The 22,519-nt window shown below is 49.1% G+C and overlaps 1 protein-coding gene across 1 annotated transcript in view; it reads right to left on the bottom strand.

The window, feature by feature from the left end:
• EIF4A3 (eukaryotic translation initiation factor 4A3) overlaps positions 1–22,519 on the bottom strand; it is a 155,068-nt gene that overhangs the window by 43,427 nt on the left and 89,122 nt on the right. Inside the window, exon 7 of the mRNA XM_069607816.1 lies at positions 7,816–7,957. Coding sequence (XP_069463917.1) covers positions 7,816–7,957 — 142 coding nt within the window. The remainder of the gene's footprint in view (positions 1–7,815; positions 7,958–22,519) is intronic.

The raw sequence follows: 22,519 nt of genomic DNA on the forward strand, positions 1-22,519 counted from the left end.
CATACCCCACCCTCCGACAGAAAACACTGAGCCAGAGAACACCCCAGCGTATGCAGAGAAGGAGAACCGAGGCCACTGCGACCGCACAGCACAAAGGACCAACTACCATACCACACCTGCACCTAAACTGAAAAATGGCCCGTAGCAGAAAAGGACGCCTCGAAAGAGAACAAGACCATGCAACAAGAGACGCGATCACACAACACCGACAGAACCCACAAGAAACAGCCCCATTGGAAGAAAACGCGCCTAAAACAGCCACAACCGAAATAAAATCCACAAGAGAAAAATCCTTATACCCGACACCTTACCTCGCAACAACCACGGTACACCAACACAGAAACCTCGAAACATGCAAACAATTTCCTGATACACGCAGAAAAAAAAAAGGGGGGGGCGCTCAACAAGAGAGTGGGAGGGCTCCGACCCCATTACCCCTTACATTACAAGAAAAGAGGGGCAACATCGATTTCCACTACATCCCGCACAATACGGTGAAATACCAACAACCAGCAACGCCACCCCCGACCCAACAACCGGACCTAATGAATAAACCACCACTGATCTTCATCCGAGTAGCATCACAGCAGAAACACCAAGACTAATCAGCCCTGTTATCAATTTACTAGACCGCTTCAATGAAGAAGCAGCTCTCGCAGTTCATCCTACCGACATCAATGCGGAAACTCCACGAACAGACAATTACAAACCCGAACAACAAATAACCTCAAAACAAAACCTCACCCAGAGAATTCACTGTAATCTAATAAACACAAGGTCAATGTCCAAACACTCAACGGAAATATACGACCTCCTGTCAGAAGGAGACAGACATCCTATTTGTAACCGAAACATGGCTAGACGACAGCTACAAGATCACCCTCAACAACTGCCTGAAGACTTCAAATGCATCCAAACAGAAAATCCAAAAGGGGGGGGGCGAACGGGACTAGCGATCATCTACAAAGAACTGGCCATCAAAATGGAAGATCCACTTAACATCGATAAATGCGAATCCTTAATACTACGACTTTCAGTAAACCCCAAAACCAACCTGAAATTCATACCGATATACAGACCACCAACCTACGATGAGACTTTCGTAGACGCTTTCACAGAAGCAATCACTACCCTAGCCATCAACTACAATCACCTGATCATCCTCAGAGATTGCAACATCTGGTTCGACGATGAAACAACAACCACACAAAAATCCTTAACTGCCCAACTAGCAGCCATGAACCTACAACAACTAGTCAAGGGAGCAAACCACTCAGCAGGGCACACACTTGACGCAATCTTCGCCAACAAGGAGCTCATTACCACGACACCCCCAATTCAAATACTTTGGAGCGACCACCTCATTATTCCGTTCATAATCACAACGGCCGCTCTCACAAAAAAGCAACAAGAAAAGCAACCCATCAAGATGAAAAGAAATTGGAGAATCATAAAAAAACTCCAATCAAACCGAGCTCCTAGAACTCAGCAAACCACAAGCATCAACCATGGAAGAAGCAGACCTAGACAAAAAAGTTGCCCTACTTCATACCTCGATCGCAACAACCCATGACGACATCGCCAAAGAAAAGCCCTTCACCCCATCACGCAAGAAAACTACAGCAAAATGGTTCACCCCACTACTCAACGCCATGAAAAGGAAAAACCGAAACTAGAATCTGAATGAACAACACCGCAAACAAATTGAAATACCTACAACAGATCCGCGCATATAAAAAAGAAATACAAAAAGCAAAGAGGAAATACTACGACAACCAAATCTTCAGAGCACCAAACGCTCAAAAAGAACTATTCAAAATCATAAACGAAATTAAAAAAAAAAACATCGGCCTACAACACCACGCCAATTCCATCGACGAAACTTTGCGAGGACCTCGGAGACCACTTCAAAAACAAATAACTTCCATCCAACACACCATACAAAACAGACCAAGCGTTCACAGCTCAAACCCCACCAACGCAGACGAGGAACACGCAAACAAGCTACGAAACTTACCAGAAATATCAGTTGAGGCTTTCGTCAAACTGGTAAACCAATGCAACAAATCTTGCTCTCCAGAAGACCCTTGTCCCCCGGACATTTACAAAAATTCTCAAACAAGGAACCCCCATGGAATACCACAGGAACCTCCTCAACCTCTCAATTTCAACAGGTAAAGTACCGCAGGCCTTCAAATTGGCTTACATCAAACCACTCCTCAAAGACAAAACAGGAAACGTAGAAGCCTTAACTACAGACCCATCTCCAACATACCCTACATAGCCAAACTACTAGAAACATACATCTACCAAATAACCCAAGAATTCATAGAAGAGCACTGCCTACAAGACCAGGCACAAGTTGGCTTCAGACCTATGAGAGGAACAGAATCGGCTCTCCTCTCAATATGGGACGACCTAAAAACAAATGCAGACTCAGACAAAAGCACCGCCCTGATTCTCCTTGATCTGTCTGCAGCCTTCGACACCGTCAACCACGCCATCCTCATAAAGAGATTAGAAGGACTAGGGATAACAGACACTGCCCTACTATGGATAAAATCCTTCCTAACAAACAGAAGAGAAACAATATGGATGAAACCTTGTAAATCCAAACCCATTCTCCACGTGTGGAGTACCACAAGGATCATCCTTCTCCCCGCTTCTATTCAACATCTACATGTACCTACTAATCAAACTCCTCAAAAAACACGGCCTCACATGCTACAACTACACCGACGATACTCAAATAATCTTCAACATACAAGACACCCGAGAAGAAAAACACCACACTAGAGAACTGCCTTTGTGACATATTCAACTGGATGAACCTCAACCATCTCAAAATCAAAACAGAGATAATGATTGTTTCAAAAAAGGTAGGAGACATCAACTACATCCCCTGGCCAAGAGAGCTCGGCAGCACACCAGAACCATCATCAATTGTAAAAACCTCACTCTGGAGCCACAAGTAAACTCAGTAATCAAGAAATGTTTCTTCCTCCTGCGAGCAGCAAAAAGGATCCTACCGTTCCTGTCATTCGCCAACAAAACACTTTCCATCATCACTCTGATCATGTCCAGAGTGAACTATGCCAACAGCCTATACCTGGGCATACCCGAACGACTTCTAAAAAAACTGCAACGCATACAAAATGCAGCAGCCAGACTCCTCCTCAAGCTACCCAGAAGAGAACACATCACACTCACACTAAAAATACTACACTGGCTACCACTGAAACAGCGAATAAAGTTCAAGGCGCAGAATTCCTAAGCGACAAACTACGCCTACACCAACCGACAAGAACACTAAGATCAAGCACCGACATACGCCTGGAACCACAACCCTACCACAGAAAAAAACTCGGAGGATCGTCTTTCTCTCACCAGACACCCAAAACCTGGAATGACCTACCTAAGAATATACGGAATACAACAAACCACCTAGCATTCAGGAAACTCCTCAAATCATGGCTATTCAAGGCATAACCACAATGGAGACGCACTATAATGCCCAGACATGAAAACAATGATCGAAATAACTCCAACCTCGACCACTCTCAAATTGGACAAACGCTCAAACCAAAGAACCAAAGCTGAGAGACTGACCACATACCTAGACCCACACGAAAGCCCAATTGACTCCCCCACTGGTACGTACCGGACGAACATATCCAGACCGACAGACGCATCTAGATAGACGTTGGCCTGCGTCGCATCTGGATAGGATCGATTGAAGGATAACATGCCCGCACTTAGAAGAAACGTGAACGCTAACATGTGCCACACCTAGAGTTGTGAATAGCGGCCTGTGTGGCGCTCGGATGGAGTTGGGAATGTTAGCATGCCCACAACTGGACGGGTCTCTGGACACTGGCCTGCGCCGCGTCTGGATGGGAATGTGGAGGCAGACAGGTGCCGCACTCTGACAGAGCTGTGAATGTTAGCATGGTAAAGGTTGGGTAACCCACTAACCAATATAAACTCAAACTCTGCATACTTATCTAACTCAAAAAACTCACACAACCATCTCTCGCACAACAAGCCGCACGCACTTCACAACACATAAGCCGGAACAGCAGCACACGCGGACTGACTCCGATCCGATACCCACACCAAAGCTCAGCACCCGGTGTATACCAAGTTGATGCTGCCAACAAAACATCACTCCTCTCACTATCCTACTCCATTCTTCACCTTACTAACCCATCCCACCTTTATCGTTTACAGATCCGCCTGAGCGCCCGGGGACCAATTCCGTTGGTGACGGTGCGCGGTACAAATACCTTTAACAATACATATAAACTGTCTTTGTCGGTCCCCATCACGACAGGCTAAGTTGCTACATATCCCTAGCTTCATGCCAAGGCTTACACTCACTTTCTTGCTCAGTACGCTAGTACACAAAAGACAGTACCATAGATTGCAAAATGTGTTTGAAATGAAATTGAAATAAAATACAAAAATCACTTTGAGTGTGTCGTGGTGAAGGGGGCATTAGTCAACACCTCTAAACCTGGGGGAGAATCCTTTGCTGACGAAGTCAGATATGCTCATTGTATAAACAGGTTTATAAATCCTTTAGGGAATGACAATTTTACAGAACATAAGAATATGTGTTGAAGTGTAAATTAGTCGGCTCTGTGTGATCCGACCGCGGCTTCTTTTACTGCAACGGAAAAGTTTGCATGGGAAATGCACGAACACAAATTGTTCGTCCATTTCCCCAATGCGAACATATTAAAAACACTACAAAACCCCCACCACCCCCCCCCCCCCCCAAGCACACCCTACTTATCTTGCGCCAGTTCCCTTTCACTTTTGTGAACGGAACTGGCGCCGCAGTGTCCTTTTTTTTGCGGGCAGCTGCAGGGGTTTCCCCCTGCAACCCACGCTCACTATACTGTCTAGTATAGTGAGCAGGGTGTTGCGGGGGACACCCCCGTACAACCCCCATTGTTTTTTTTTTTTTTTTTTTTAAATGCATGCCACCAAAGGTTCGAACATTTGGCGTCATGCATTTACAACCTTTTTCTGTATAGGTCGAACTTTTTTTTACCTGCAATTTCTACCCATACCAAATTAGTCTGGCCATGGCTAGATCACAGCCATCGACCATGCTCACAAGAGCCACCAAGGCAGTTTTAAAACAAATTCCTTCTTGCAAAGATGGCAGGGAATTTAGGTTGCCTACAGCAGTGATGCCCTAGACCTTGCTGGGTGTATTTGTCTACTCTGTAGTGAAAGTTCTGTCCATTTTAAATTCACTTCAAATTTGAAATTAAAGTGAAGAGACCTGTTAGGGAGAATTGTCAGAAATGTGCTAATTCCCTTCTACCTTAGAGACCCCCAGTGCTTTTGGCTGGACTTTAATTTCTAACCTGGAGAGAGTGAGACCTTTTTCCCCCCACTCATGTATTTTGTTTCGCGATTTGGACTCCGTTTCTTGTGACTTTGTAGTCTGACAAACTCCATAGGCATCTTTAGATTGCGACACAAAGCACCTTCAGTGCATTCAGTGCAGTGGCACAGGGAAGTCTTAGATTTCCCAAAGGTTTAAATACCTTCTCTAGATGAAACTGTTTTCAAGAGCAGTGCAGTGAAATTGACTTTACTTACATTTTGTAACTTTCTAGACCCAGCACACACTATCTTACAATATGGTGCTCAAGGGGTTACTTAGTATCTCCTTTGTCTAGTTTCTCATGTAACCTTTTTGTGTTACCCTTTCTACAATTAATGGCTGGTGTCAGTGGTTTACTTTTTCCTACCATTGTGTGTTTCTACAGCGGGCTACAATTGCAGCTGCAGTAAAACACCCATGGGTGCCCATTTTGGCAAAATGGCCCCGGTCTTTTTTCGCCATTTCTTGTTGGAAAAGTCCTTATTGAGATTGCGCCAAACCAGGTTTGGTCCCTTGGTTCGTTTTGTCTTTGGCAGGATTCACTGGTGAAGCCTGCCTCTGGCTCCAGCGTGTCTGGCAAGGCAGGAAGCGAGGGAGGTGCCCGATACTCCCTGTGCTTAGTCTCCTTGGTTACAGGAATGCACCCAAAGGCGGTTGGCTTGAGGGCTGTCTGTGGCGGACAGCAACCCTGCTGTGTGATTGACAACTAGGCTGCGAATGAATGGGAGAAACCTGCATAAAAAGGAGAGGCTTTTTGCTTGGAAGGAGAGTCGACCACTGGACGAAGGAATCCGGAGACACCTGCTGCAACTCCTGGACTGTTGGTTTGCCCTGTGAAAGGCTGCTGCAGTGCTGAAGCACCGAATTTGCCTCGACTAGGGAAGATCTGCAAAGGACGACTTCTCCCCTTGGGTTGGTAGGACCAATCGACACCAAGACAAGCTCATCTGGAAATCCTCTCGGAGCGGGCTGTACATCCACTGCAGGAACCGATTGCCAGGGAGAGGAACACCAGAATCAAGTGAGTGTCTTTAAGTCGGACCCGAACTCCAGGAAGATCCTCCAGACTCCCATGAAGCAGGACTGACCAAGCCTGAGCCACAACAGAGTGCTGGACCCCAGATGCGAGAAAAGTCCCTTTTGGTATCCGAGAACCGCAGTGGTGCCATTTGCGAGGGTCGCGAGAAGCTGAAACCGCAAAGTGCCACTGATCTAAAGTTTGCCCATTGCTGCAGCCAACCTTCAATTCGTATTGCAGGAGTCCCCAGACGTCCTCCCTCTTGTCCTCACAACGGAGGCCCAGGGACAACAGGATCTACAGACTTCCACAGGAACAGAAGCCAGCTGGAACCAATTTCTTCTAACGGAAGGTACTGTAAAACTAAGGGGACTTGCCTCTGGTCATGTAGCCTTGCTACATCTCAGTAGAGACTCATCTTGGTTGCTTTTGCAGAGTTGCTTGCAGCTTTGCCCCTCACAAGCCTCCAAGCTTGTGGCCCTACATGGATTTCATTTCTATACAAAGACTTCTAAAACATTGTGCAAGATTCTTTACCTATCTGCAAGAAGTGCTTCAGCTCACCTAGACTTTTGCTCAACCAACACTGGCTGTCCTGGCTCTCAGAAAGACATCTCTGACTTTGTGCTTTGCCTTTCCCCCAGGAAAAGGTTAATTTACTTTGCATTGGAGGGTGCAAAAAGTACTTACATGCTTAAGAATATTAAACCATTGTTTTATTCCCTCATCTTCTCCTTTTGACACTAACCTCAGTATTGCTCAAAATGTACCAGTGATATATTATTGTCCACAGTGTCCTAGTTATTTAAGTCACCTCAGGGTGTAGGAAGAATCCGTTTGCCACCCCAAATGGATATTTACTGATTTAAAGAAACTGAGTGTGTATTTTGAAGTATATTTTTGTGTTACAAATATATTGCTCCTTTCTAAAGAAGGCGTATTCAATGTTAAATACATTGTTTAATCAAGAAACCTTGAGTGTAAGTGTTTATTTGGATACTTGTCACTGTGTATCTGTGTAATAACCCTACAGCTCACATTGACCCCTCTTGAGATAAGCCTGGCTGCTCAGTCACTCTACCAACTTGTGTAGCACGTGCTTATACCAAAGGTTGGGTTAACTATTTTTAAGAGGTCAAGGCTGGTGCAGTCTCCCACAGGCTACTGTATACAATCTTGCCTTACAAGAACCTAAACATCAAAATGGTTCTCCTTTCTCAATGAAGATACATTTGCAAAACCACATTTAAAACTGCCAGTTCATATGGTATTTTTTTTGTTGTCCTGAAAGGTTTTCTGAAACTGCAAGTATGTTGCTTAAAAATGGTTATTAAATTAAAAAGCACCTGAAGCTCTGGTAAGGCACCAAAAGAAGCTTCAGAATATCACGTACCGTTTCACCAAGATTCGGATGGGGTCAGTCATAAACTTGTTTGTCATTTCTAGAATTTCATGAGGCAACGTAGCGCTTATCAGACAAACCTGCGTAGCAGGTGGCAGATACCGATACACATCATAAATCTGCTCCTTGAAGCCTATCGCAAAGAGAATAAAATGATAAATTAAAGACAACAAAATTCTAGCAAGACGGAGACACTCCTTTCTGATCATGTGCTTAGCATGTAAACAGTATATGCTAAATTATTTTACATTTTATAAAACATTTGCCCGCTGCAAGTGCAAATATGTCATTTACAGCCACAGACTGTGGTAAGGAGTATAACCCAGAAGATTTAAATATTAACTGCATACAAAGACTGCCTACTGCCATTTGTAAATACTCCCCTTTATCGTTGAATAGCACCACTAACAACAAAACATTCATCTCCTCCTTTCAGAACCTTACTGCAATCCCTTACATAAGGGCCACTTCCTAAACATAGGCAAACTGGTTCCTTCACCCATCTGGTGTGCCCTTACGTCGAGTTTAAATATAGCCGAGAGTATAGGGGAGGTGGTAGAGGATGTTTGTGAGGGAATACGAGAATTAAAGTCATTTAAGATCAGGTGCATCTTCCAGACCTGGGTGCAGTTAGTGATTCCCTCAAGCTCACCAGGCTCTCCTAGTCGTAGTAGAGCATCCAAGGACTAACTACCAGGGGGTGGGGTGCTTAAATGTTATAGAACACAATTTATAAATCTAATGAGAGAAAGCTCTGTTTTTATAAAAATATAATCTTTATGCAAGAAAAAGTTAAAGTATCTAGATGCTAATAATGTGATACCTTTGGGTAGGGATTTAAATCTTAAGCTAGGTAATGGGCTCTCAGAGGGTACATGTGATGATTGGGAAGACAATGTGTTGGGTTTTGGTGCAGGCACACTGTGTGAGACTACACAAGACTTATCTGCTTGATATTAGGTAACCCACCTTCTGGTATACGTCTGTACTATACATGTTGGTAGTTAGGGAGAATTCTCAAAAATGTGCCAATTCCTCCCACCTTCAAGCCCTCCAGCTCTTTTGCTAAACTTTGGGACATTGAACTTTTCAATTCCATGCGTTTTCTGGGTTTGTTTCTTTTGGTTATGGAGTCTAGCCAACTCCATAGGCATCTTTTACAATGACTTCCCAAGGTTTAAATACCTTCTCTGGGATCAACTACTGTTTCCCAGAGCAGTAAAGTGACATTGACTTTACTTAGCATTGTACTTGTTAGACCCAGCACACCCCATCTTACAATAGAGTGCTGGAGGGGCTACTTAGTATCCAGTGTCCAAATGCTCATGTAACATTTTTTGTGTTACCCGTCCCTCACTTGACTGGCTGGTGGCAGTGGTTTTGTTTTGAACTACCTAGGTTTGCATTTACCGCGACAGTCGACGGCTTCGGTAAAATAACCGTGGGAGCCATCTTTTTCAAAATGGCGTCCAGCCATCTTTGCTAAAATGGTGCCCAGGCTTTTTTCGCCAGGTCTTTGTTAGAAGGTCCTTCTAGAGAGTTTCTCTGCGCGCCAAACCAGGTTTGGTCTGTTCATTTCGCCTTTGGCGGGGTTTGAGAGAAACCCGCCTCTGGTGACCCAAGTGTCTGGGGTAGGCAGGAAGTGATGAGGGTACCAGAAACTCCCTGTGCTTAGTCTCCTAGGAGACCCAAATGCACTCTGTGGCGATTGGCTGGCTGACTGTCCGGCAAGGACAGCCACCCTGCTGGGTGAGTGACAGCTAGGCTGGAATGTAAGGGAGAAAACTCAATAAAAGGCGAGTCTTTTGGCTTGGAAAGCAGAGTCGACCCCTTGGACGAAGGAACCAAAGTAGAGCTTGAAGGACGCCTGCTGCAACTCCTGGACCGCTGGTTTGCCCAGTGAAGCCCTGCCACAGGCACCGAATCGCCAAGTTCGCATTGACGGAGACGCCCCTGCAAGGATGACTTATCCCTTTCAGTTGGTGGGACCAATCAACTCCCAAGTAAGCCACCTGGACACCCATCTCGGAGCTAGTTGCATTTCCTCAGAGTTGTTGTAGGAAACCGTAAACCAGGGAGAGGGACACCAGATTGTGTGCGTTGTTTGTAAGCTGGCCTAAAGCTTTTGGAAGATCCACCGGACTCCCATGAAGCAGGACTAAGCCTGACCCCCCCGCCCCCTGAACTGAGTGCGGGACCTCAGATGTGAGGAACAACCACCTTGACCCTTGACAGCCAGGAACCGTGCTTATTGCTATTTGCTGTACCGCAAGGAGCTGAAACGCGAAACAGCCACTGAAAGTAAAGTTCGCCGGTTGCCAGTTCTGACAGTGCAGGAGCCCCGACGTCCTCTCTCTTGTCCGCACCACTGAGGCCCAGGAACACCGAGATCTGAACAGGTACCGAAATCTTCAGCTGCACCTTTTCTTCTTTACCAAGATACTGTAAAAACAAGTCTAAGAGAACTTGCCTCTTACCGTGGAAGTGCTTGTAACTTGTGCAACTCACAAGTCTAATCAGCTTGTGGCCCTACATTTGAGTCTTCTTTTTGTCAAAGACTCCTAAGAACTTGTGCAAAGACTTTTCCATTTACCTACCTGAAGTGCTGCATCCTATACAAAGACTTTTGCCTATTGACTTTGGCTTAGCCCATTGAATTGAATGCTTCTTCTCTCGCTATCTGAAAGTATTTGCCCTGCTTAAGAATATTTGTAATTTCTTGTGCTCCAATAACCTTCGCCTTTTACAAACTACTGAGAGTATTCTGTATGCCAACAGTAAGGTATTAATGTTCCCAGCACCCTTGTTACTGAAGTCACCTGTGGGTGTAGGTAGCGTCTGTGGGCCAACCCAAAAGGGCCTTGTCTGATTCAGAAACACTGAGTGTACAGTATTGAAGTGTATTTGTGTGTTACTAGTATATTGCTCCCTTCTAAAGAAGACTTTATAACCGACTGATAAATTAATACTCGTTTATATAAGAAACATTGAGTGTAAGTTTATTTGAATACGTGTAACTGTGAATCTTTAACTCCACTACTGCTCACAATTCCCCTCTTGAGATAAGCCTGGCTACTCAACACGCTACCAAAACTGTGTAGTACAAGCTTATACCAAAGGTTGGGTTGCCTATACCTATAGTCATAGTAGCTTTTAGTGTTCCCAGAGGTGTGCAGTCAAAATAGAGAAAAAAAAAAGTTGCTTTTTTAAAAAATTTATATTTAGGCTCGTATATATATAAAAAAAAAAAGTAAAAAAATAATAAGTTGGGGGGAACCCCCCATTTCGAATAAAAAACAAAGAAATTTGAGTTTGTTTTTCAACGTTTTTTTTCCGATATTCTGACTTTCGACTTTTTTTCCCCCCTCGATGTTATGACTATGAACCGTTCCCAGAGGGTACTGCATTCAAATTTGCCTAACAGTAGTGTGACTGAGAAGCCAGGTCTATCTCAAGAGGGGTAAATGTGAGCTGTAGAGCTGTACAGATGAAATACGTCAATGCAAGACTTACACTCAAGGATTCAGTTATAAATAAATATTTAATATCAGTTTTAAATAAGCATTCTTTAAAAAGGAAATTGATTGCAACATTTCAAGTAAACGTTGAAATTACTTTTCTGAATCAATAAAGCTAGTTTATAATCTTTGGATATGCTCAATACACTTCTCCTACACCCCGAGGTGACCTCAGTTACAAGGATAGTATTTGCAAATCACACCAATATACTTTTGTAGACTCCGAGTTGCAGAAAGAAAGGGTTAGGCGAAGTAAATAGTTTAGAACAGTTTCTTAGAAAATGGGAGGACAAATGAATCTTCAAATGAAATCTAGATAAGCTTTTCCCAGCAGTAAGAGTATTCACAAGCTACAACCTACTCGGACAAGCAATATCAAAGCCAATGGATTTAGAAGAGTGCTTTTAGGGAGCAAGGACAGCCAAAGTCATTTGGACAAAGCCTATAGTTCTGATGCACTTCTTGGATAAAAGTCTTGCAAAGTCAGGGAGTTAGGATCACAAGCCGGTAGGCCTGTGCAAAGGGAGTTGAAATCGACTCAGAAAGTAAGTAGGTGCAAGCCTCAAGTGAGGCAGCACGACTTAAGGCAAGAAGGTAAGTACTACCAAGCCCGAAAAGGTACCTTTATTTGAAGAAAGGGGTCCAGCTAGATTCCATCTTGCTACAGCCAAGCAGACCCTGGTTCCTGAGCCTCAGTCGTGGGGACAAGAGGGAGGATGTCTGGAGGGCTCCTGCGGCAGTACTCGGGAAGGTAGTCGGCAGCTACAGGTTTTCTTCGTTTCAGCGGCACTTTGCAGTTTCTGATGAACAGTTGACACCGGTTGGACTTTCCTTGCTCCCTCGGTCCGGTACTCTGGTGAGAGGACTCTGGATTTCCTGCTTCTGGAGAGTCCTTTGGCGGCTCCTGGAGCTTTTGGCCTGATTCGTTCTGCGGCAGACGTTACACTCGGTTATGGACACTCGATCCCTGGCATTGGGCTGCTGCAGCAATGGAGAGGCACAGCAGTCGGGGATTGCACCAAAGTGGAGTTAGTCTCGAGGTTAGTTGGTCCCACTAACCCAAGGGGAGAAGTCGTTCCGCCCGGAGCTTTTATGTCGAGGTGAAAAAGGAGGTCAGCACAGCAGAAGGGCTTCACCGGGCAATTGAAGGTCCAGGAGGTTGCAGCAGGCTTTTCATCACGGTTTCTTCTTTGGATGTTTCTTCCAGTGGTCGACTGCCTGTAGTCCCAAGAACCTCACCTTTTAAGCAAGTTTTCCCACTCATGCACAGCCTAGGCTGTCGATCAAACAGCAGGGTGGCTGCCGGACAATCAGGACTAGTTTAGTTCAGGCACTCCTAGACACTAAGGCCAGGGGAGTTTCGGGACCGCATGCTTCAGGAATGAAGCCCACCAAAGGCAGAACAAAGGGCTCAAATCTGTCTCAATGCACACAGAGTAAAAGCCAAGAAGGACCTCACAAACAGAAAATGGTGAAAGAAAAAAAAAAACACACAAGCCAGGGGCCATTTTGACAAATTGGTCACCCATGGGTGCAGTACCGCAGCCGGGGTTTGGCGTGTGGTAGAAAAGCACAATGGTAAAAAAAAGTAAACAACCCTCAAAGACATTTTCACATCTACCTGCGCAGGAGAACACGCAAGAACCATCATAAACGACTCCCTCTCTTCGGGAATTTTTCCCGACGCGTTTAAAACTGCTCATATCAAGCCTCTTCTAAAAATAACTTCCCTCGACCCTCTTGAGCCCAAAATCTACCGCCCCATCTCAAACACCAGGTTCCTTTCCAAACTCATTGACCGAACCGCCTATTCCCAACTAAATGCCTTTGTCGAAGCCAACAATCTCCTAGACCCCGCTCAATCAGGTTTCAGAGCCCGACACGGAACCGAAACCACCATAAACCCAATCTGGGATGACCTTAAAAACACTGCCGATTCTGCGGGATGCGCCGCACTAATCCTCCTTGACCTATCCGCCGCCTTCGGCACAATCAACCACTCAATCCTCCTTGACCGCGTCCACTCCCTGGCAATCCGTGGAAACGCTCTCAAATGGATAGCATCCTTCCTTGGCAATAGGAACCAAGGAACAAGTTACTTACCTGTAACTGTTGTTCTCCAGCATGGGTCTGGCATGGATTCACATGCTCATGAATATTCCCGTCGTCAGGCTGGGAATCCTCGGTAAAGAAAAAACCAGTATCAGTTTCGTTTCTGATCTGTCTTTCGTAGTAGTAACCAATCACTGGTCTCTTCGTCATACTGACCACAGCCAATGACTGCCCTCTAGCTAAGCCCCGCCTCTGGCAGCCATCTTCAGATTTGGAAGCACGTGAAGTGGCAGTATGACCAAGTGAAGAGCCGCAGAGGGGTAGGCGGGAGGATTCGCATGTGAATCCATGCCAGACCAATGCTGGAGAACAACAGTTACAGGTAAGTATCTTGTTCCTTCTCCAGCATGGGGTCTGGCATGGATTCACATGCTGATGAATAAAGAATACATAGCAGTACCCACATGCACAACCACGCAAGGTGGCAAAGGCTCAACATTAAGCATCACATCAAACTCAACATTAAGCCATCTTACCTCCTCACCAGGCTCACCTCAGGCGAACAGGTTGCGCAGCACTGCTTGGCCGACCCTGGACTCCTCCCTGGAATCCCGATCGACGCAGTAGAATTTCGTGAAGGTGTGCGTCGACCTCCACGTAGCAGCCCTGCAAATGTCCAGCAGGGGCACACCAGATAGGAACGCCGTGGTAGCTGCGATCGCTCTGGTGGAATGTGCTCTCGGACGGCCAGGCAGCGGTCGGTTTGCCAACCGGTGGCAGTACATGATACAGCCGAAGAGCCATCTGGAAATGGAAGCCTTCGAGAGAGCCTTCCCCTGATTGACAGGTCCAAAGTTCACAAAGAGTTGTGACGTCTTCCGAAAACACTTCGTGCGATCCACGTAGAACTTCAGCGCTCTAGCCACATCCAGCGAGTGCAAAGTCCTCTCAGCCGGCGACGAAGGCGACGGGAAAAACACAGGCCACACCAAGGGTTCGTTGAGATGGAAGTCCGACGGCACCTAGGGCATGAAGGAGGGGTGCGTCCTGAGCACCACCCTCGTGTCGTGAAAAGTCAAGTACGGGGCCTTGCAGGAAAGGGCCTGGATCTCTCCCACCCGTCGTGCGGAGGTGATGGCCACAAGAAACGCTGTTTTCCACGACAGGAACTTCAACGGGGCAGAGTGCAGAGGCTCGAACAGAGGTCCCATGAGCTTGGTCAGCACCACGTTGAGCTCCCACGCCGGGGCCGGAGACTTCACCGGCGGGAACGATCTGAACAGTCCCTTCATGAACTCTTTCACCAGACGATGAGACCACAAGGACGTCCGCCCCGTGGTTCTAGTGTATCGGGAGATCGCAGCAAGATGAATCTTGATGGACGCGTTTGCCAGTCCAGCTTTGGCCAGCGTCAACGGGTACGGCAGTACTTGGGGAGCCGTAATCCTTAGAGGGTTAATCTTCTGTGCGTGGCACCAGACAGAGAACCTCTTCCATTTGTGTCCGTAGCATTTAAGAGTCGAGGACGCCCTGGCCTTTGCAAGAACCTCTCTGCAGTCGGCCGGTATGTCGTATCCTCCAAACTCTAGCGCTGCAGGAGCCAGGCCTGCAAGTTCAGCGACTTCGGGTCGTGGTGGACGATGGCGCCTCCTTCCCTGGAGAGCAGATCCGCGTCCACTGGCAGCTTGATTGACGGGGACGCTGACAAGTCCAGAAGGTCCGGGAACCATATCTGCCTCGGCCACGCAGGTGCGACGAGGATCATCCTGCACCGTGACCTCTTGAGCTGGTTGATGAGCCGGATCAGTAGTGGCAATGGAGGGAACGCGTATAGGAACAGGCCCGCCCAGGGGAACGAGAAAGCATTGCCCATGCTCCTCGGCTGGGGAAACCTGCTGGCGAACCTCCGGCACTTGGAGTTCGTCGCCGTCGCGAACAGGTCGATCTGGGGTGTGCCCCACCGTCGGAAGAGGCGATCCACTAGATCCTGCCGTAGTTCCCACTCGTGGCACGAGCGCAGCTCCCTGCTGAGTGAGTCGGCGATGGTGTTTTTTATCCCTGCCAGATGAAACGGCACCAGAAACATCCTTTGGGCGACGGCCCAATGCCACAGGTCCTGCGCCTCCTTGGACAGTGCTGGGGACCTGGTTCCGCCCTGTTTCCTGATGTAAAACATGGTGGTGGTGTTGTCGGTGAAGATCCTCACCACCTTGCCCTTGAGGGACGAAAGGAAGGACCTGAGGGCCCAGAACACTGCACGGAGCTCCAGGACGTTGATATGGAGGGACTTCTCCGTCGGGAGCCAAAGGCCTCTCGCGTGCAGATTTTCAGTGTGCGCTCCCCACCCTTCCAGGGAGGCATCCGTGGTCACTGTCTCCTGGTGGTCTGGGGTCTGGAAGTCCATGCCCGCCGTCAGATGCGCGCGGGTGCCCCACCACCGGATCGCTCGGCGGAAACTCTCATCGAGTGTGATCCTCTCCTCGAAGCCGCCCGTCGTTTGGATCCAGCGCGCGTCCAGGAACTCCTGCAACGGGCGCATCCGGAGCCTGCACATGGGAATGAGGTAGATGCAAGAAGACATCATTCCGAGGAGGGACTTGATGGACCTCACCTTGGCCACGTCGGAAACCAACATCCGCTGTACCTTGCCCAGGATGGACCTGGTCCTTTCCTCCGACGGGGAGGCCAGAAGGGACACTGTCGAGCTTCGCTCCCAGAAACAGTGCGTTTTGCGCGGGTACCAGATGGGACTTGGCGTAGTTCACAGAGAATCCCAGGTCCGTGAGAAGTTGGACGGTCCTTGCCGTGTGCTCCACGGCGAGCTCCCTCGTCTTGGCTCGGATGAGCCAGTCGTCCAGGTAGGGGTAGACGTGGATCCCCTCTCGGCGCAGCTGCGCCACCACTGGTGCAAGGTACTTGGTGAATACCCTGGGTGCCGACCGTAGACCGAAGGGAAGGGCTCTGAACTGGTAGTGACGCCCTTGGACCACGAACCTGAGGAATTTTCGGTGCCCCTTTAGGATGGGAATATGGAAGTAGGCATCCTCCAAATCCAACGACGACAGGAAGTCGCCCTCCTCCAGCTGACCCAGGACGTGCTAGAGGGTGACCATCCAGAACTTCTGAGCTTTGATGAACTTGTTCAGCCGTCGTAGGTCTAGGATGGGGCGCCATCCTCCCGTCTTCTTCTTCACGAGGAAGTATCTTGAGTAAACTCCGGAGCCCCGAAGCCTCCTTGGGACGAGTTCGATGGCGCCCTTCCTTAGCATCGTCCTTACCTCCTGGAGAAGCTGAGGGACGTGAAGCTCTTTCCTGGCCACAGGGACGACGCGCGGGCACCTTCTTTGAAACTCGAGCGCGTGGCCCTGGGCTAGGGCTTCCAGCACCCAACGGTCGGTGGAGATGGACTCCCACACGCTGACGAAGCTCGCCAGCCGGCCTCCCACCGGGGTGCTTCGGTGGGGGCCCTACCCCACGGCCAGTTCAATCCTGCTTAGACGAGGCTTTGCCGCCTTGACCTCCTTGGCGACGACGGCGGGGTCCGCCTGACTTGCCTCGTCCCCTGTAAGCTTCTTGAGACGACGAACAGGCCGCTTGACGGTAGGTGGAAAATCCGCCGCCGGAACCTTTGGAGGCGCCCTTGCCTCCGCCGCTCCGAAAGGGCGGCCGCCGTTCCTGGAGAACCCAGAGAGCCCAGGCTGTCTCCGTGTCCGCTTTAATGGCTTGAAGGGAATCGTCCACTGTCTTCCCAAACAGGTTGTTCCCATCGAACGGCATGTCCAGGACTCTGGTCTGTACGTCTTGACGGCAGTCAGTAGCCTTGAGCCATCCACGCCGCCTAAGGCACACGCCGTTGCCCAACTGGCGAAATCCAGTGTCGGCGATGTCTGTCGCAATAGTGATGGCGTGGTCCGACGCCACCTCACCTTCCTGCAAGATCTCCAGGGCATCCGCCCTCTTGTCGTCCGGTAGGAAGTCCAGCAGGGGAGCCAGCTTGTACCACAGCTCCCTGTCGTACCGGGCTACGATAGCCAAGGCGTTAGCCGCCTTAATCGTTGCCGCTGCAGACGAGATGACCCTGCGCCCCATCGTGTCCAATTTCTTTCCCTCGCCGTCCGGTGGGGAAGTCGACGTGGAGGCCGCAACCCCCCCCACCCCCGCTTTCTTCCTGGCCGCCGCGGAGACGGCGGAGTCTGGGGTAGGCTGCGCCCGGAGGCACAAGGGGGCCGCGTCCGGGACCCGGTACTTCTTCTCGTACCGGTCCCTTCTAGCCGGCGTCGTGGATGGGTTCTTGAGGAGGGAGAGGCCCTCATCCCAAATATCGTCCAGTAGAGGTACCGCGAGGACCGTCTTCCTCTTGGCCTCGCGCCACTGATAAAGGAAACCTTCCTTCTTCTCCTCAGGGCAGAGCTGGAAGAGCTCGGATGCCCTGGCGATCATGGAGTGAAAAGATCCAATCTCGTCGGGCGGGGAAGCCCGGGTGGGAGGAGACGGCATATCCTCGTCGTACACCTCGTCGTCCGTACCCGTTGCGGCCATGTCAGTCCCCGTATCATCCCCTCGAGTCATGGACGGGGAGGAGGGCTGAACGGGGCGCGACGGCTGAAAAGGGAGGTGGAGGGTGAATCCTTCTTTTCTTACGAGGGGGGCTGCCCGAAGGGCCTGGTTCCGGGTCCCCCGACGGGAGTGGTTCCTCCACTGGTAACGGCAGTCTCGTCCTTATCTCTGAGCATAAGGACTGTATAGCCAACAAAATGGCCGCCGAGTTGTCTTGCGCCACTGGCAGAGGGGAATCCGACGGGCGGTCAGGGGCCCCGTCGGTACCCTCGACGATGTCGTCTCCTGCGTCGGGATCCCTCCCGACGGGCTGGTCTTTTTCCACGCCAACGCCGTGGCTTAAGACCTCGATCAGTTCTTCCTCAGAGGTTGAGGCCGAATCCACGGCGACCTCCTGCCCCCCCTTTTTCTTCTCCGTCGGAGGTTTCACGGGGGTCCTGTCGATGGGCATAAAAGAGGACTCCCTCCGCGGTGGCAGGGAGACTGAGCCCCAAGGTCGCCACCACCGGCGTAGCCTCCACAGGCTGAGCCAGGGCCGCCGCGACTGTCTCGATAGAGGCCTTGGCCGGATGGATTAAGGCTTTCACCACCCTTGGTGCGCTCACCGCCTTCTCCTTGAGGGGGGGGGACACTGCCTCGCTCCCCCTCCGCCTTCGAGCTCGACCGGGGCCTCTCCAGGAGCTTCGCCGGGTGCTCGGCCTTCCTCTTACCCGACCCAGAGCGTTGGCTCGTGGTTGATGGTGCCGGGGAGGGTGCGCCCTGCCTGGTGCCTGTAGAGCCCGACCGTTCGGCGCTCCCGGTGCCAGCGGACTCGTGGTGCTTGGCCTTATGTTGGACCCCCGTCGCCAGGGCGTCCTCAAAGTTCTTAGAAGACCGCTCGGATTTCTTCTTTTTCTTCTCGCCGGACGGGCTCTTCCCTTTCAGCCAGTTGGCGAGACGTTGATGGCGGTCCTTCATGGTCCGCTCCAACATGTTGCCGCAAAACGCACAGTCCTTCTCCACGTGCGTCTTGTCTTCATGTAGGCAGTAAAGAGAAAAGGAGTGTTCGTCTTCCTTAAAGACATTCTGCAGCTGGCATCCAGGGCAGACCCTGAACAGCTTTCCGGGCGTCGAGCTTCCCTTCTCCTGGGCCATGACCGAGATGGGCCTGAGAAACTTCTGGAGTCCTCCAAAAGCGTAGCTCGACGAATCTTCACCCTTGAGGGGCGTAGACCAATCCGACACGGGTCCCTGTTGATCGGATGGAGAGTCGGTGGAGCTTGAGGCTCTTTTGACCGAAAAAAACGAAGTTTTTGAGAAAAAACGTGAAAAAAATAGCACTAACGCTCGAGAGCAATAGCACGAGGATCCCAACACATGAACGTGCGGTAAAAATCTGAAGATGGCTGCCAGAGGCGGGGCTTAGGTAGAGGGCAGTCATTGGCTGTGGTCAGTATGACGAAGAGACCAGTGATTGGTTACTACTACGAAAGACAGATCAGAAACGAAACGGATACTGGTTTTTTCTTTACCGAGGATTCCCAGCCTGACGACGGGGAATATTCATGAGCATGTGAATCCATGCCAGACCCCATGCTGGAGAAATAGCCCTACTCTCCACCGATGCTTCCTACGCCCGACCAGTCAACACTGGACTTCCACAAGGAGCTGCCTATCAGCCCTCCTGTTTAACCTCTATATGTCCACCCTCCCACGAATAATCCGCTCGCACAATATCCTGTGCTATAACTACGCCGATGACACAACTAATCCTGAATTCAAAACCCAACTGCCAAACCGACCTCGCTTCCTGCCTCCTCGACATAGATCATTGGGTGACCACAAACCACCTCTTGCTAAACCCCTCCAAAACTGAAATCATGGTATGTGGCAACACCGAACTTCTTCCGCACCCGCTACCCTGGCCATCTGCCATGGGAAATTCCCAACACCCTCAAATTCTGTAAAAATCCTTGGATGCACCCTAGACTCCGACCTAACCCTCTTGCTCCAAGTCAACAACGTCTCCAAGTCCTGCCACTACCACCTTAAAACTCAGTCGCATTTTTCCATACCTCTCCTTTCCCAACAGAGACTCCGCGGTCCAATCAATTGTTATGTCAAGACTGGACTACGCTAACCCCCTCTACCTCGGAGTCCACGCGTACCAACTGACTAAACTACAAAGCACAAAACGCTGCAGCCAAACTGCTACTAGCACTTGGCCCAAGAGATCACATCTCCCCAGCCCTCAAAACTCTGCACTGGCTTCCGGGTGCCCAAAGGGTGACGTTCAAAACCTTATGCATCCCTCACCGAGCAATGCATAAAACCGGACCTCAATATCTTCAAGACAAACTAAAACCCTACCATCCTCCACGCACTCTAAGATCAAGCTCTGCCAGCCTCCTAGTCATACCAAAAACCAACTCAGTCAGGTGGATCATCATTCTCAGCCCTGGCCCCCACTCTGTGGAACGTACTTCCACCCCACATCCGACTCACCAAGGACCTCATGTCTTTCCACAAATTACTGAAAACATGGCTCTTCCCCTAAAACCAACTCTAAACTCAAACTGGATAACAGCAATCAATGACCTTAACCCAAAGCTGCTTTATCATAAATAACCATCCAGCATCATGATCCGAGCGAGAAATTGAAAAACTAATAACCGCCAATGTAAATTAAAATGGATAAACTGAATAGAACGAGTGAAATGGATGAAATCAATGAAATGAACGAGAGAAATAAAGTGGACGAGAGGATGGTAAGAAGTGCATGGGACGGATGACGTGGGCGGAGTGTACAAAGTGGGCGGACCGGATGAAGTGGGCGGACCGGACGGAATGCATGGAACTGATTGAACAGATGGAGTGCATAGAACTGAGGGAGTACATGCGACGGATGGAATGCATGGAACAGAGAGGGCATGGAATGGACATTGTGCATGGAACGCATGGAGCATGAAGGCGCTCCATCTCAAGTACCTACTGAAATCCACCACATCACATCACCAAGCTTACTCTCTTGTATACACCACCACTCAACTAGAACACAGCAATACTACGACACATTCGGTATAGCGGTTCACATACCAACACCAGCCACATACTCCCCATCATCCTAACTAAACACAGCTGGCTGCACACCCGCCAGCCTAGGCGTTCTCCTCAGGCCTAACGCAGCCAGAATCAGTCTGGTATCACCTTGCCAGAACGAACATACTCCTGATGTCCCAACCACCACACCTACCTCTAAGCAGTGGTTATCATACGAGTGCCACACCTGCTGCACATGCATGCATCTCTCCCTCTCCCCCCCGCCCCCTTGAGGGCGTTCAACCTACCAGCGCCTTGAGATCATACCAATGGTACATAAGGCGCTATATAAATGCAAAGTAACATAACACTGCCACCAGCCATTTAAAGTAGTGAGGGTAACAAAAAATGTTACATGAGAAAGAGGGATAAGGGATGTTGGGGAGAATACTTCTTTCTGACTAATTCCTTTCAACCTTAGAGATCGTCCCCCGCCTACCCAGCTACTTTTTTGCTGGACTTTTAAATTTTAACCCTGGAGTGAGTGAGAGACCTTTATCTCACTCATGTGTTTTCACCTAATTTGGATTGTGTGTTTTTACTGTTTTTGGAGTCTGACAAACTCCATAGGCATCTACTTTTTGTATGGTGACACGCAGCACCCTCAGTGCAGTGTCTGAATTCCTTTAGATTTCTCATAAGGTTTAAATACCTTTTCTTGTGTGAACTACTGTTCCCAAGAATATTAAAGTGAAATGGACTTTACTTACCTTTTCCCTCTGTAGGTCCAGCACACTCCCCCACCCCCATTTTATCTGGCGTGCTAGGGAGTCAGGGGGGTGGGGGGGGTTACCTATTAGCCCCTTTTCATACATTTGCATCTAACATTCTACGTTACTCACTACTTTAAATGGCTGGTGCCATTTTCCTACCATTGTGCTTTTTTAGCAGGCTGAACCCTCAGCTGCAGTATAGCACCCATGGGTGACCATTGTGTCAAAAGGGCTCAGGTCTTCTTTTTTTGCTATTTTCTGTTCGTGAGGTCTTGGGTTTTACTCTGTGCGGAGCCAGGTTTGAGCCCTTTGTTTATTTTGCCTTTGGAGGACTTCAGCCCTGAAGCCCACCTCTTGCTCCAATGTGTCTGGCAAGGCAGGATGCGAGGGAGGTTCCCGAGGTGCTTTGTCTGTAGGAGTGCATGAATGCAACCAGTCCTGATTGGCTGGCTTTCAGGACAGCCACCCTGTTTGATTGACAGCCTAGGCTATTCATGAACGGGAGAAACCTGCTTAAAAGGCAAGGGTTTTGGGAGTAAAGGCAGAGTCAACCACTGAGAGAAATAGCTGAAGAAACCATGAACGAAGCTTGCTGCATCCTCCTGGAACTTTGAATTGCCCTGTGAAGCCCTGCTGCTTTGCTGAAACAGCTTCTTCAATTAGACAGAGAAGCTCCGGAAAGGACAACTTAATCCCTTGGGTTAGTGGGACCAACTATCCCCGAGACCAACTCCACTGGACCATCTTCCCTGATTGTTCTTGCAGCAGCAAAGAAGT

This window comes from Ambystoma mexicanum, chromosome 4q, assembly GCF_040938575.1.
Source record: "Ambystoma mexicanum isolate Mex_15411 chromosome 4q, UKY_AmexF1_1, whole genome shotgun sequence".
NCBI lineage: Eukaryota > Metazoa > Chordata > Amphibia > Caudata > Ambystomatidae > Ambystoma > Ambystoma mexicanum.